Raw genomic sequence first — 14,104 nt, forward strand, 5'->3', positions numbered from 1 at the left:
ATTTACAACTGGTGAGACAACTGATACATCCACCTCGGACGCAGAGACAACAACAGCTCTTATTTCAAACACGAGCCCTGACACAATAGCTAGCACAGCTGAGATAACACAAATAACCACGACAGGGCAGACAAGTGAGAAATTTGAGACAAGTTTAGCAACATTAATGCAAACCACTTATCTTTCTTCCACTGCAACAACTGAAGTCACAACAACAATAACAACAACTGAATCTAGTACTATTCCATCTTTAACCACTTCTTTGTCATCTTTGGGCACAACAATTGCCACTTCAGAATCAGAGCCAACAGGTTTACCAATCACAGGCCTTCCAGTTGTTTCTTCATCATTTGCCACATCCTCATTTACAGAATCAACATTTTTCAGCACAGAAATTACACCAGCGGGAGAGACAACGACTGCTGCCATTTTGAGTACAAGCCCCGACTCAACGGCCAATATAAGTGATGGACCAATGAGCACTTCTGCCCAGCAAACAAGTTCAACATCAGAGATGATTTCTTCCACTGCAACAACTGAAGCCACAAAAACAACTGAAGCTAGTACTATAGTATCTTTGGGCACAATAGACGTTGCAGAATCAGAGCCAACAGGTTTACCTATCACAAGCCTTCCGGTTGTTTCTTCATCATTAGCCACATCCTCGTTTATGGAATCACCATTTTTCAGTACAGCAATTTCACCTGTCTCAACTGATGCTTCATTACATACAGCTATGCAGTCGACTGAAAAATCAACAACAGAAAAACAAACTTCAAGCATAACACAAGTTTCTTCTACTTCTGTATTTGTAAGTACAATTACCCCAAATACTCAATAAACTACAACTACTTTCATTAACAATAACAACTGACCCTAATGTTTTCTCATCAACAAAGCAGAGCAGCACATCTGGTCTTTTCCAAAGCACTTCTGGTTTTCCTGCAACATCCAGTGTACCAATTCCAACAAGTACCCCATTTAATCCTTGTAAAAATGGTGGCGTTTTAGTACCTGGGCATGACTGTAACTGTACAAAAAACTGGGAAGGCAAATATTGTGATAAACCTAAAACAATTATATCTGTAGGTAAGTGATTCCATTTTTTAATTAGAATATTTACTAAAGCATATGTCATTTTAAAATAACAAACATTTATTAAACAGTTCGATTTGTACTAAGAGTATGACAACTCTATTTGCGAGAGTAATATGGTTGAAGTAATATGATTATATTTAAGATTCTGACTATACTTTTGTATGTCTTTCTTTCTTTCATGATATATAGATTTTATTGATGTGACAATAGATGTTGTTGTCACAACTGACACAGTCTTCATAGAGGATTTCAGAAACACAAGTTCTCCAAAGTATAAACAATTTGTTAAAAACTTCACAATGGACGTAAGACCCCTTTTAATTATTATAATTATTTAAAATATGTTATAGCTATGTTGAATATTCTATTCTATTATTCTTGCCATGTCAGTCTCCTAATTTATACCTATTGGATCCAAATTTGATTTATAGATGGAGAGAGTGTACAGAGCCACAGTGAAACATTTTAAAAACATCACTGTTTTTCGGCTGAGGTAAGCATTGTTTCCACCATTAAAATGCAGGCAAAATGTAAAACTGCAAAATGTGGTGACTTGCATGAATGAGAGCTTGGCTCTGAAAGTATGCTTTTGTTTTTTCCAAGCATGGTTATTTATGTCAGTTGTAGAAGACTGTCTTGTCTACAGCTACTTTTATTTTTGACAAGCTGTTTAAGAAAAGAGAACAAAATCGTGGGACTGGACACATCTCATGGCACACCTCAATCACACTGTCCCACATAACCATCATTAATAGTTTTCTTTTTCAAGAACTTTCATGTTTTCTGTCCATTTTAGTTGCATGTTTACTAAATTCGGCTATGCAAAAAACACAAGTCAGGTAGGTACGGAATAATGAGATCACAGGTGGCAAGAGTGATAATTGTGTACTGAATAAAACAACAAATTTGCATATTTTCTTATTTTTAGATTTGTTCTTGGAAATTAATTCTTGCAGTGCCACAGCAAATAATTTGTATGTTTATCTATTTATTTACATGGCTCTAGACTAACATTTAAGAGGGGCAGCACCAGTGTTAAATTCTACACATGGTCGCACCAGACCAACTGATAGAAAATTAGTTTTCTTTCACGGTTTCTTTCTTTTTATCAGGAATTTGATTAAAATACAGTAATCTGAAGACAAACAAAGCCTTTTTCTACAATAAGTGGGCATTAGAAAAGATTTTACACAGAAGGAAAGTTTCATTGTATCCATAGTTTTAACTGTAGCATTTGCAATAAGATCATATTAACCAAAAGTAAACGTAAAACCATGATTAGCAGTAAACCTAAAACAAATTACGGCATTTTTCATAAGAAAAACACATCCAGAAATTAAATTGTATTCTCTCACTACTATATTGATACAGGTTCATGGTAAATATTGTTTTAAATATCTGTGATGTGTGGATTGAATCCTTACAATTTCTGTCTTTTCATTTTGTAGATTTCTCCTTTATTACTTTTCAATGCTGTTTAGAAAGTTGGGGCCATTTAATACAATTTTAAACTGGTTTAATCATTGACACATAATGGGATTTCATAGAGGTTTTAAACAAATAATCAATGCCGTATTCGTGACCCGGCCTGTGCTTCTCGCACCTCTGTATATGATGATCTCCTCAGTGGAGCGCTCGAGACATGTAAATGCACATCTCTGCGCTGATCAGTCCATTTAGCATTGAGTATTTCTCATACAGAACAAAAAACAACAGAGCACAATCAGAGAGTCAGCCAACTTTGTAGTCGCACCAATGTGACCTCTTGCAAAGTTTAATCACACTGTTAAGAAAAATGGTTGAAAAATTAGTCTCAGTCCAGAGCCCTGATTTTTTTTGCTGGAATCTGATCATTTTTCACAGCACACCTGACAATCTTTCACGGCACACTAGTGTTGGGAAACACTGGTCTATATAATGCTTTACAGTTCTGTTTTCAGACCATACCAATCCAAATGATTTTTTTTTAAACTTTGATTAATGATTTATTTTCACTTACCCCTTGGGTTACAATTTGCACTGTGGGTTGTTAACAGGGGGTGTGGGTTGGGTAAAGAATGGCCACGGATTGCTTGCATTGACATTGAGGAGTAGTCTAATCAGCATTAGGCAATGGGGGTTAATTTTTGGCATGCTGGCAGTTATGAGATTTGACAAGCCAATTGCGCTATCCCCAATCCACACCCCCTAGTAATGGTACAGACCAAAGAGCAAATTGCAAGACACAAAAATGTAACACTAACAAGTAATTTATTCAAAAGAATTCTGAAGTCACAAATTAGAAAAAAGTTATATTCAAGAAAAGGGGAGCAAAGGGCAATATTTAATTAATGAAGTAACTAGTAAAAAAAAAAAAAAAAATATATATAAATATATATTTTATTAGATTATTGAGTTTGGATTGGTATGGACTTAAAACATTTTAGATTTGTTATAGTATTGATCAGACAATCATTATTCTCATCAGGACCTTGATTTGGGGGGAAATAATTATTAAAACAATGATTGCACTAAGAGATATTTAGCCTATAACAAAACATGACCCCTACCAGAGCAATCACTTTATAACGTGATGGTTTATCAAGGTCTGAATAGCCAATGATGAAGGCTTGTACTGTAAGTGTCCAGAAACCTCAACCATTTGTATTTGAATTGTACACAAAGTTTTTATTATGAATCAGAATTGACCATACACTGTTAAAGGAGAACAATATGTTGTGTTATCCTATTGTAAGTTATCTGATTATCTAAACAGAACCTGATTTGCTGATGTTAGCTGAATTAAAAAAAAAAAAAAAAACATCTTACTTTGTGTTACTTTAACATTTTAATTACATTAGCATGTCAGTGCAGAGACATGGATGTAAGCAACACAAATTATGATCTGGTCATATGGCTTCTTGTGCCTGTTTCAATAACATTCCAAACAATACAAGCTCAGGATCATTCACAAATGTTCTTGGTTAGAATAAAATTGTATAAAACATTTGAAATATCAGTTTCATGAAAATAATATATTTACTTGTTCATCACAGACCAGGCAGTGTTATAGTGGAGCATAAAATTTTTGTGACCATAAGGAATGACAAAAATCTCACAATGATGGTTACTGAGAGCTTCAACGAAATAAAAGAAGCTCTTAATAAACTCAAGAACTGTACAACAGGTAAACAAATATTATAAATTTATACAGTATTATTAATAGATATGTAATTGATATAAAATGTTTTGTTAGATATTTAGCAAAAACAAACTAACAAAAATCTGTTTTTTAATGGGCCTCTGCTAATTGGTGCAACATGTAACATTCTGCTGTTCCTTCATTCATAGGAGCTGATGGCTGTCCTCAGATTCCAATCATAGGTGACCCAGAGTATTTCCCACCTGAAATTGATCTAAGCTGTGAGTACATACATTCAAACCTTGGATAGAAATGCTATGTTGTAGGTACATTACATAAAATTGTCTGGATTTATCTTAACCTTTTCTCTCCTTTTAATGTTTTTCTCCTTTTTTATTTTGTATGTATTTATTTTTCATAACAGCGGCATGTACTGGAGTCAATAATTTCAGTATTTATTACACACCATTTATGCAAGGAGGACAGATTATGTGCTGGTCAGTTTGTGATGTCAACCATCCAAGGTCAAAGAGCTGTAACACAGGAAAATGCCAACTAGAAGAAGAAAATGGTCCAGTTTGCATGTGAGACACATACACAATGACAACATAAGACAATTTTAGGCTGAAATAAATTAATGCTTAAAAGTATCAAAATGCTTCATGTTTGCTTTAAAATTTATCATTGTGATCACTAGCCTGTATTTTTGTTGAATATTGCAGTTGTGATGATGCATACTGGTATAGTATGTCAGAATGCAAAGGACGAATCAGGAAAAGAGACGTTTATGCTGGTGTGGGAACTGCGGTAGTATGCGTAGTGTGCTTAATTGTGCTATTTGGACTATATGTTATCTGGCAAAGTCGAAAGGCACGAAGGTAGGAACAAACCTTCAACAAACATGTTATTGTTCTCTTCACTGTCTGTAACATTTACATAGGGCTTGCTTTTTAATGTGATGCAATTCATCAGAAACAAAATACTGGTTTCTTAAAATATGGCTCTGTGACACCAATCAAATTCAAGTGTACCTTTCTCTTTGTATTTTCTCTAGGATGAAAGATAGTAAAGCTGAGCAATTAAATCAGTGGCTGGATGAAGAATTTGAGTGGCCCTCACGAGAGGGTTTGTGTGCTTCCTCTGTCCATTTACAAGGTAAATTTTAAAGATGTAATAAACTTATTTTGATCACGTTCAATAACGATACGAAGTATGAATGCTTTTATGTGTTTTGCCGCTGTTTTTTTTGCACACTATGGAACACGGATGTGCCGTGCCCCTGAGAGAGATTTATCACAAAACATGTGAGAAGGTAGTAAAACAGTGGAATACGCACAGCAACTTGCAGAAAAAAGGCCTGCTGCCCTGAAGGCAAATTTTGGCAATAGGAACATTTTCCTAAAAAGTTGCCATGCCTACTGTTTAAGTGGCAGCCCACTCTTTCTCCATCTTATTTGAAATCGACAAGCACAGAGCATGTGCATTACTGTGCACTGCTAGCCACATGTACCGTGGGTGTCTGTAGTTATAAAACTGGATTGGTTCTGCAACATGTGTACAATTTCAGACATGAATGACACTGTATTAGAGGAAATAACAGTAAATATCCACACATTGATATTAACTCCCCAAAATCTTATTAGGCTAAAAGGAATAAGCTTTTGCTGTAGTTCAATACAATTTTGGGGTTTTAATATCAGTTCAGTCAGGTCCAGATTCGTCTTTACTTTTTGATACAATTATAGAATAGATAAGGCAAGATAGATATGCTCATCTAGAATGGCTGACAATGAGGAAAAAAGGAGACCACAGGGTTCATGCCAAGGAGGGGCTGGGGATGAAGGTGGGTGTGTAAATGCAACATGCCGTATGCAATGAGGCAGCTGTGAATTTAAAGAACACTATGTCAGTTCTCTAAACTTGATTGGTACACATCATAATAATGGGCATGCCGTTTCAAGCTGACTGTCATGGTCTGTCTGAACTAACGCAATGCTTGATTGTGCAGATATTTTTATTGTTTTTCCTCATTTTGCGGCACTGTGTCCAAAATTCACAACCTTTTTATGTATTTTTGTGGATATGCATTATTTCTCCATGATGTTGTTTTATTCTCATTAGCAGGGGATAATAACAGCTCTGAAGGCGGTGGCCTGTTTGGTTTGGATTTAAATGGTGACACTGCTGCTAGCTCTTCAAATTCAGACCTGATGTCACCTCACTACAGTGCTCAGACAATACAAGTTGAAACAAGGCCAGATACAATATATTTTGACTACAGTTCACATGATGGGATGAATGGAAGTATGACAAGTGGGGCACCGACTTTGCTTATCCAACAAGAACTCAACATTGACAACACAGACAGACACTTACATGCACAGGTAGGTGTGAAGAGACAATGTAGTAAAAGCAGTTTAAAATTGTTCTGCGAGAAATAATATCAACTAGTAAACCAGTTTCTTAACTGACTGTAATGATCTATATGCACTCTTGAGAAATTTTCAGTGTATTTTTTCCTCTCTCCACAGACTAGACAGCCCCAGCTTGGAGATTATACAGAGATCTAGTTACACACCACTCTAATGTTTGAACACAATACAAATACAAACAGACAGCTGATAGAACCACGAAGAACAAGCCTTCTCTACTGATGAACAAATAACTATAATCCCCTCAAATTTATCAGAGCTAATAATAATAGAAATATACAAATTTAATAAGTAGGTTTATTTATACCTGTTTAAACGTGTATACTCTTTGAAAAATGTACATATTTTTCTCACTAGTACTATAAACATGCTATTTAATATTCTATCATTAGTCTAATATTTAATGTTTTTATTTTAAAGTTATTTAATGTTAAACTTCACTTTACTATTTTGTCTTTGTCCAATGTAATGCACTGTAATAATAAAATAACTTTAATGGAACATTCTTGAATGTCATTTCAGTTGCAGTGAAACATGCATCTTTTATGCACACACATCCAGAACAACACAAAGAGAACAGTTGCCCATGTATTGAACATCAAAGCAAAACATACAAGGCACAAAGAACATTGATAGGCTCAATGGTTCAAAACTGAATGAGCCTGGCTAAGCACATCATTTCTTAAACTCCAGGGACTGTCTTTTCAGCAATGTGACTGGAACCAACAAAGGATTTAGAGGACAGATGCCAGCAGAAGCCCAGTCTTCTTTGTCTATTGCTTTTTCCGTGACCGATGACTGACTGGTTTGATCTTCAGAGGGACAACAGGCTCCAGTAGCCGTCCTATGTTGTTTTGTTAATGCAGTAGAATCTACTATATTAGCATGAGAGAAGCATGTCCTGTTAATGCTGGAAGAGGATGGTGGCATTATCACAGGTTTGGAGAGTTGTGCGTGTAACTGAAGCAGGTGATGTTGAAGTTCCTTGCAGTCCAATAAAGGGAGCTCCTCAGGCAAACACATCAGCATATCCAAAAGCACAGCACTCTCTGTGAAAAAAATAGCAGATGGAATTTGTCGAAAATCAGAGAAAGAATAAAAGAAAGCTTTTTTTTTTGGCTTTACCTAACTTCTAAATCCTTGGCAGATTGTGTAAAATGCCTTTGGAGACTATGATGTACTTCAATAAATCATAATACAATATATGCTAAATGTAATTAACAATACATACCCATTGAAGTAAGGGCTGAATTGCATGTTTTATAATCAATGTCATTTATAAATCGATAAATCTTGTCAAAATTGACAATACACTTCAGCACTCTGGGTCTGTGTAGACAATCTTGATCTGACAGTTCCAACTGAGCTGGACTGTGCGTTTTTGATGGTAAGGAGGCCGATGGTGATACTGGACCAGTGGAAACCAGACTGAATTCTGTTAGCTTTTGCTCAGACTCCAGCTGACTTGGGCTTTTTGTCAAATGTGAGGATTTTGGTATGGGTGTTTTAGATGCGTTAGCCTCTAAAAGTGAACTGCTTGATGCATTATCAAGCTGGAATTTGATAGTATGATCAACAGCATTGAAACTAGTGTCAGAAGAGTCTAATATGGTTGAAGAACTGATATTTGGGCTTATTCCTGAACCGGAAGGCTGTGAGGAAGTTTTAGGGTTCTGACTAGGCAAGACTGTGACTTCAGGACTGGTAGAAAGGAGGGAAGACCAAGGTTGTGCATTAGGCTTTGGCCTGATGAGAACAGGGTGAACACTGGCGTAAGCAGCTGTTTGGATAGTGATAGAGTGTGGAGGATCCGAGTGCATCAGGCTGCAGGGCTCTGTGGCAGCAATTTCTAGCATCTGATGAAAGTAAAAAAAAAAAAAAAAAAAACAGTAATGATTACCTGATAAAGAGGATTAAAAATATTATATAAGATATTATATTTCATCTGCTATCTGAGTCAAAGCAATAAAGTTATACATTTTCCAATAAAACTGATTACAAAGTTTGAAATTGTTTGTTCTTTAGGTGTGCTCTTTATGATCATGTTCTATAAATAGGAGTCCAAGTATTCAAATCTTAAGATAATGATAGTTAATTCCTGATATTATCGACTGTGGTGCAAGGATTATAATACAATTGTGAAAAACAAAAGTAGATTAATTCAAGAACCACATCTCTTTATTTGACTTGCTTAAGCATTGTGGCTCCACTGCTTCTCTAGAAACCCCAAGTATTCTACTGTAAAACAAACTGCTTCTATCTACTTTTATTTGAACTAAACGCCACTCTTGGTCCATCTGTTTTTCTCTCAGACTACCTTCTTGATTCTTTGTGGTTTCATTGAAATATCTTATACAGACCTGGGAAAAGGCAGACGTAATTGTCTTTTCATGGGATCCTGAGATGTTCTGTACCAGCTCTGCCCAGGATTCAATTGGAACTTTAGCCCTGCGCTCCTCTCTCCTCTGATTCTGGACCTGCAGATACACCCTCTGCACCACGCGGGACTTCAATGATTTTATCAAGTCCTCAATCTAAAACCAGGCAGTACAAACAGCTACATTACAATGGACATCTGCTCCAACTTCAGCATCAGTGGTATACAGTGTGGCACAAAGGAGCCTACCTCTTGGAGAGAATGTTGGGGCACTCTTTTTTGAAGCTCAGTCAAATCTAGTTCAGATTCAAAATTCAGCTGCTGCTTCAAACCATGCAAAAAGATCTGTTGATCTTTGCGATTCCATCCTTTGCAGAAAGATCTGACGCTCACAGTCTGTTTTGGTTCAGTAGCCTTTAGTTGAAAGCGTGATGGTTCAATACGGCGACGAGATGGAGGTTTCATTGTTGCTGGTTAGATATTTTTTTTTAGAAGTCATGCCCCATGTACTTAATTACCTGCGTAGCAAAGGGGAAATATCAACACTTAATTAAAAATTACCATTCAGTTACCTTATTCAGACAGCAAAGTATATATTCATATACAAATATATATAGTTTTATATACTGGTGTTTCTACAGGGGGGAAATGATGTCCAACAAAGACATTCTGTTCAAGATATTTACCTTGAGTTTTCTTTTTTCCCTTCAAACATCACTTGTCTCATATTTCATCTCAAGCAAGCTCTTTTCATAGATATCTTTGTTGACTTAGTAAACAAGTACACTAATATTTGAAAAAAGCTTTATATATGGGTGTGGCAGCGGGGGCGTGGTCAAGCGCCCGTCCGGGAGAGAAAAGCGGTAAGGGCGCTCACACCTGAGCTAAATGATGACTAACACCTGTGTCTGATTGCAGTAACATGAGGAGAGCGGCATAAAAAGGGCAGGAGCGACGGAGCACGGGAGAAAAAAGAAGCAAAGACTGTCTCTGGATACCCTTTAAAGAAAAGATTAAAAGACTTACCCTTTAAGTTGACGCTGGTTTCCTTGTATTGTTTTACATTGGTGCAGAAACCCGGGACCATTTTTTTTGTGATGGAACAAGGTCGCCCCATAGAGTCCTCCCAGCTGGCGGAAATCCTCCAGTCCCTCGCTAATCTCCATCAAGGCCACCAACAATCCCTGCTTGAGCTCCGGCAGGATCAAGATCGGCGGTTCTTCGAGATCATGTGGGCTCAGGCAGAGGACCGACTCGCTATCCGGAGCCTCCTCAGCCAGGAGGCTGCGTCAGCCCCAGCCGCGACCCCGGACACCCACGCTACGCTGCCCCCGCCCATGTTACAGAAGATGGGGGTGGCAGATGATCCTGAGGCCTTCCTCGACCTGTTTGAGAGGACGGCTGAAATCTGGGGCTGGCCGCCCGAACAGTGGGCAGCCCGTCTAATTCCTCTCCTGTCCGGGGAAGCACAGCTCGCGGCACAACAACTGCCAGCGACGAACCTCCTGGCTTACTCTGACCTGAAGAGGGCCATTCTGCAGCGGGTTGGTCGGAGCCCGGAAGAGAATCGCCAGCTCTTCCGGAGCATGAAGCTGGAGAAGTCCGACCGCCCGTTTGCGTTTGTTCAACGGCTCCGGGACGCTTGTCGGCGGTGGCTGCTCGCGGGGGACCGCGACGTTGAGGGAGTCATCGATCAGGTGGTACTGGAGCAATTTACGCAAAGACTGCCCAGGAGAACGGCGAAATGGGTCCAGTGCCACCGCCCGGCGTCGCTGGAGGCAGCTGTTCAGCTCGCGGAGGACCACCTGGCGGCGATGCCGAGGGCAGATGAGCCCTCCCCCTCTCTCTCTCTCTCTCTCTCTCTCTCTCTCTCTCTCCCCTTCCCCTGTCCCCCCCCCGTTCCCTCTCGCTCTGCTCTCTCCCCAGGGCCCGTTCCTGCCCCCCGCAGGCGTGGAGGATACATCAGGCCAACTTCCCGGCCGTGGGAGAACCCGCCTAACCCTTCCCCGTCCTTCAGCCGCTCTCCTCCTCAGGTGGTGGCGCCCGCCAGCACGGGTGCGGCCGTGGCGCCTGGGCCGGTCTGTTGGAGGTGCGGAGACCCGGACCACTTCCGGGATCAGTGTCCGCTGATGGAGGTGGGGACGGTGGTGCGGGTCTCCGATGTCCCGCAGGCTGCCCCGGTCGGGCTGGAGCGTACCGGGTCCCGGTAAGGATCCAGGGGGTACATACCAAGCATTGATGGATACCGGCTGTAATCAGACCACCATCCACCAACGCTTGGTTCAACCCGGGGCTTTGGGCACAGCTAAACGGGTGAGGGTGAGGTGTGTGCATGGGGATATTCACAAGTACCCCGTGGTGACTTTAGCAATCAAATTCCGGGGAGAAAAACATAGTGTGGAGGCAGCGGTTAGTTCCCGCCTCACCCATCCGCTAATCTTGGGTACTGATTGGCCGAATTTTAGAAATGTATTAGAGGGAGTTTGTGCGGATGGGTCCTGCATGAAAGTGAAGAGGTGTGTGATGTGCGATGCTTTGGCAGGGGAGGCGGAGCCGTCCTCGGCTGCTCCGAGTGACGAGGGAAGGGGCGAGGGGGTCACCCCTCCTCTCAGGGAGTTCCCTGAGGGGGACTTCCCCTTGGAGCAGTCGCGGGATGAAACCCTTAAGCACGCCTTTGACCAAGTGAGAGTAATCGATGGTCAACAACTCCGGCCGGGTGTCGCCATTTCATATCCGTATTTTTCGCTTATTAAAGATCGGTTATATAGAGTGACGCAGGACGCTCAAACAAAGGAGGAGGTGACACAGTTGTTGATCCCACGGAGCCGCCGGGAAATGGTTTTCCAGGCGGCTCACTATAATCCTATGGCCGGTCACCTAGGGGAACGGAAAACACTTTTCCGTCTAATAGCCCGTTTCTATTGGCCGGGCATTGGCGGTGACGTCCGCAGGTGGTGTGCGGCGTGCCGCGAATGTCAGCTGGTAAACCCACCGGCCACCCCAAAAGCGCCTTTGCGCCCCCTTCCATTGATCGAGGTTCCCTTCGAGAGAATTGGAATGGACCTCGTCGGGCCATTAGAACGGACGTCACGCGGACATCGCTTTGTGTTAGTCCTGGTGGATTACGCAACGCGATATCCGGAAGCAGTGCCTCTGAGCAACATCTCAGCACGCAGTGTTGCCGGGGCACTCTTCAAGATAATCTCCCGGGTGGGGGTTCCGAAAGAAATCCTCACCGACCAAGGCACTACGTTTATGTCACGAACACTTCGCGAACTTTACGAATTATTGGGCGTTAAGTCGATTCGCACTAGCGTGTACCATCCGCAGACGGATGGGCTGGTGGAACGATTTAATAAAACACTCAAAAATATGGATTCGTAAATTCGTTCACGAAGACGCTAGGAATTGGGATAAGTGGCTGGACCCCCTGTTATTCGCAGTACGAGAGGTCCCGCAAGCCTCCACGGGATTTTCCCCATTTGAGCTGCTGTACGGACGACGCCCACGTGGGGTCCTCGACGTCATCCGTGAAACTTGGGAGGAGGGACCTTCTAGTGCCAAAAATGAAATTCAATACGTTCTTGATCTTCGAGCAAAACTCCACACACTGGGGCAATTAACACAGGAGAATTTGCTCCAGGCTCAAGAACGCCAACGCCGGCTGTATGACAGGGGTGCTCAGCTACGGGAATTTGCACCGGGAGATAAAGTGCTTGTATTACTCCCAACATCGAGCTCAAAATTACTCGCCAAGTGGCAAGGACCCTTTGAGGTCACACGACGAGTAGGGGACCTCGATTATGAAGTTAAACGTACCCATAGAGGGGGCGCGCGTCAAATATATCACCTCAACCTCCTGAAATTGTGGAGTGAAGAGGCGGCCTCTGTGACGTTGGCAACGGTAGTTCCGGAGAGGGCGGAGCTCGGACCGGAGGTAAACAAAGCCTGCGATCCTAACACCCCGGTTCCTTGTGGAGACCACCTCTCACCACACCAACTCGCAGAGGTTTCCGAACTACAAAAGGAGTTTGCAGACGTGTTCTCTCCTCTACCGGGCCGTACAGACATCATACAACACCACCTCGAGACCGAGCCGGGCGTAGTGGTACGTTGCCGCCCTTATCGCTTGCCCGAGCATAAAAAGAAAATAGTTCGGGAAGAATTGGACGCGATGCTGGACATGGGAGTAATAGAAGAATCTCACAGCGATTGGTCCAGCCCGGTCGTCCTTGTTCCCAAGAGCGACGGGTCTGTACGTTTCTGTGTGGATTATAGAAAAGTCAATGCGGTGTCTAAATTTGACGCGTACCCAATGCCCCGTGTTGATGAACTGCTCGATCGGTTAGGTTCTGCTCGGTTTTATTCGACCTTGGATCTAACGAAGGGTTATTGGCAGATCCCCTTGACACCAATATCCCGTGAAAAAACGGCCTTCACCACGCCGTTCGGATTACACCAATTCGTGACGCTTCCTTTCGGTTTGTTCGGGGCACCAGCCACGTTTCAGCGCCTCATGGATAGGATCCTCAGACCGCATACTGCTTACGCCGCTGCTTATCTAGATGATATCATCATTTATAGCAATGATTGGCAGCGGCACTTGCAACATCTGAGGGCCGTCCTGAGATCGCTGCGGCGGGCGGGGCTCACGGCAAACCCGAAAAAGTGCGCGGTTGGGCGTGTGGAGGTACGGTATCTGGGGTTCCACTTGGGTCATGGCCAGGTGCGACCCCAAATTGACAAGACCGCGGCGATTGCGACTTGCCCTAGACCCAAGACCAAAAAGGGGTGAGGCAGTTCCTGGGGCTGGCTGGCTATTACAGACGGTTTGTACCTAATTATTCGGATGTCACCAGCCCGCTGACTGACCTTACTAAAAAGGGGCTCCAGATCCGGTCCAGTGGTCAGAGCAGTGCCAACAGGCGTTTACAGAGATTAAAGCTGCACTTTGTGGGGGGCCGCTTTTGCATGCACCTGACTTCTCTCTCCCTTTTGTTTTGCAGACGGACGCTTCAGACAGAGGGTTGGGCGCCGTGCTCTCGCAGTTGGTGGAGGGAGAGGAACGCCCGGTGC

The 14,104-nt window shown here is 42.1% G+C and overlaps 1 protein-coding gene across 3 annotated transcripts in view; it reads right to left on the reverse strand.

Moving 5' to 3' along the window:
• Nucleotides 1–3,900: 3,900 nt before the first annotated feature.
• The window catches only part of snapc2 (small nuclear RNA activating complex, polypeptide 2), a 23,450-nt gene continuing 13,246 nt past the window's right edge, over nt 3,901–14,104 (reverse strand). Inside the window, exons 2-6 of one of the 3 annotated variants that reach the window (XR_007969652.1) lie at nt 9,278–9,546; nt 9,012–9,185; nt 7,883–8,507; nt 4,686–7,700; nt 3,902–4,482 (exon numbers count right to left, since the gene is read on the reverse strand). Coding sequence is in view for 2 of the 3 variants with exons in the window: in XM_052117797.1 (XP_051973757.1) it covers nt 7,327–7,700; nt 7,883–8,507; nt 9,012–9,185; nt 9,278–9,493 (1,389 nt within the window). In the remaining variant the exon portion in view is untranslated. Of the gene's footprint in view, nt 7,701–7,882; nt 8,508–9,011; nt 9,186–9,277; nt 9,547–14,104 lie in introns of all 3 variants that reach the window. The other 2 variants (XM_052117797.1, XM_052117681.1) reach the window with 2 other exon arrangements.

Source organism: Xyrauchen texanus, chromosome 1 (assembly GCF_025860055.1).
Source record: "Xyrauchen texanus isolate HMW12.3.18 chromosome 1, RBS_HiC_50CHRs, whole genome shotgun sequence".
Lineage (NCBI taxonomy): Eukaryota > Metazoa > Chordata > Actinopteri > Cypriniformes > Catostomidae > Xyrauchen > Xyrauchen texanus.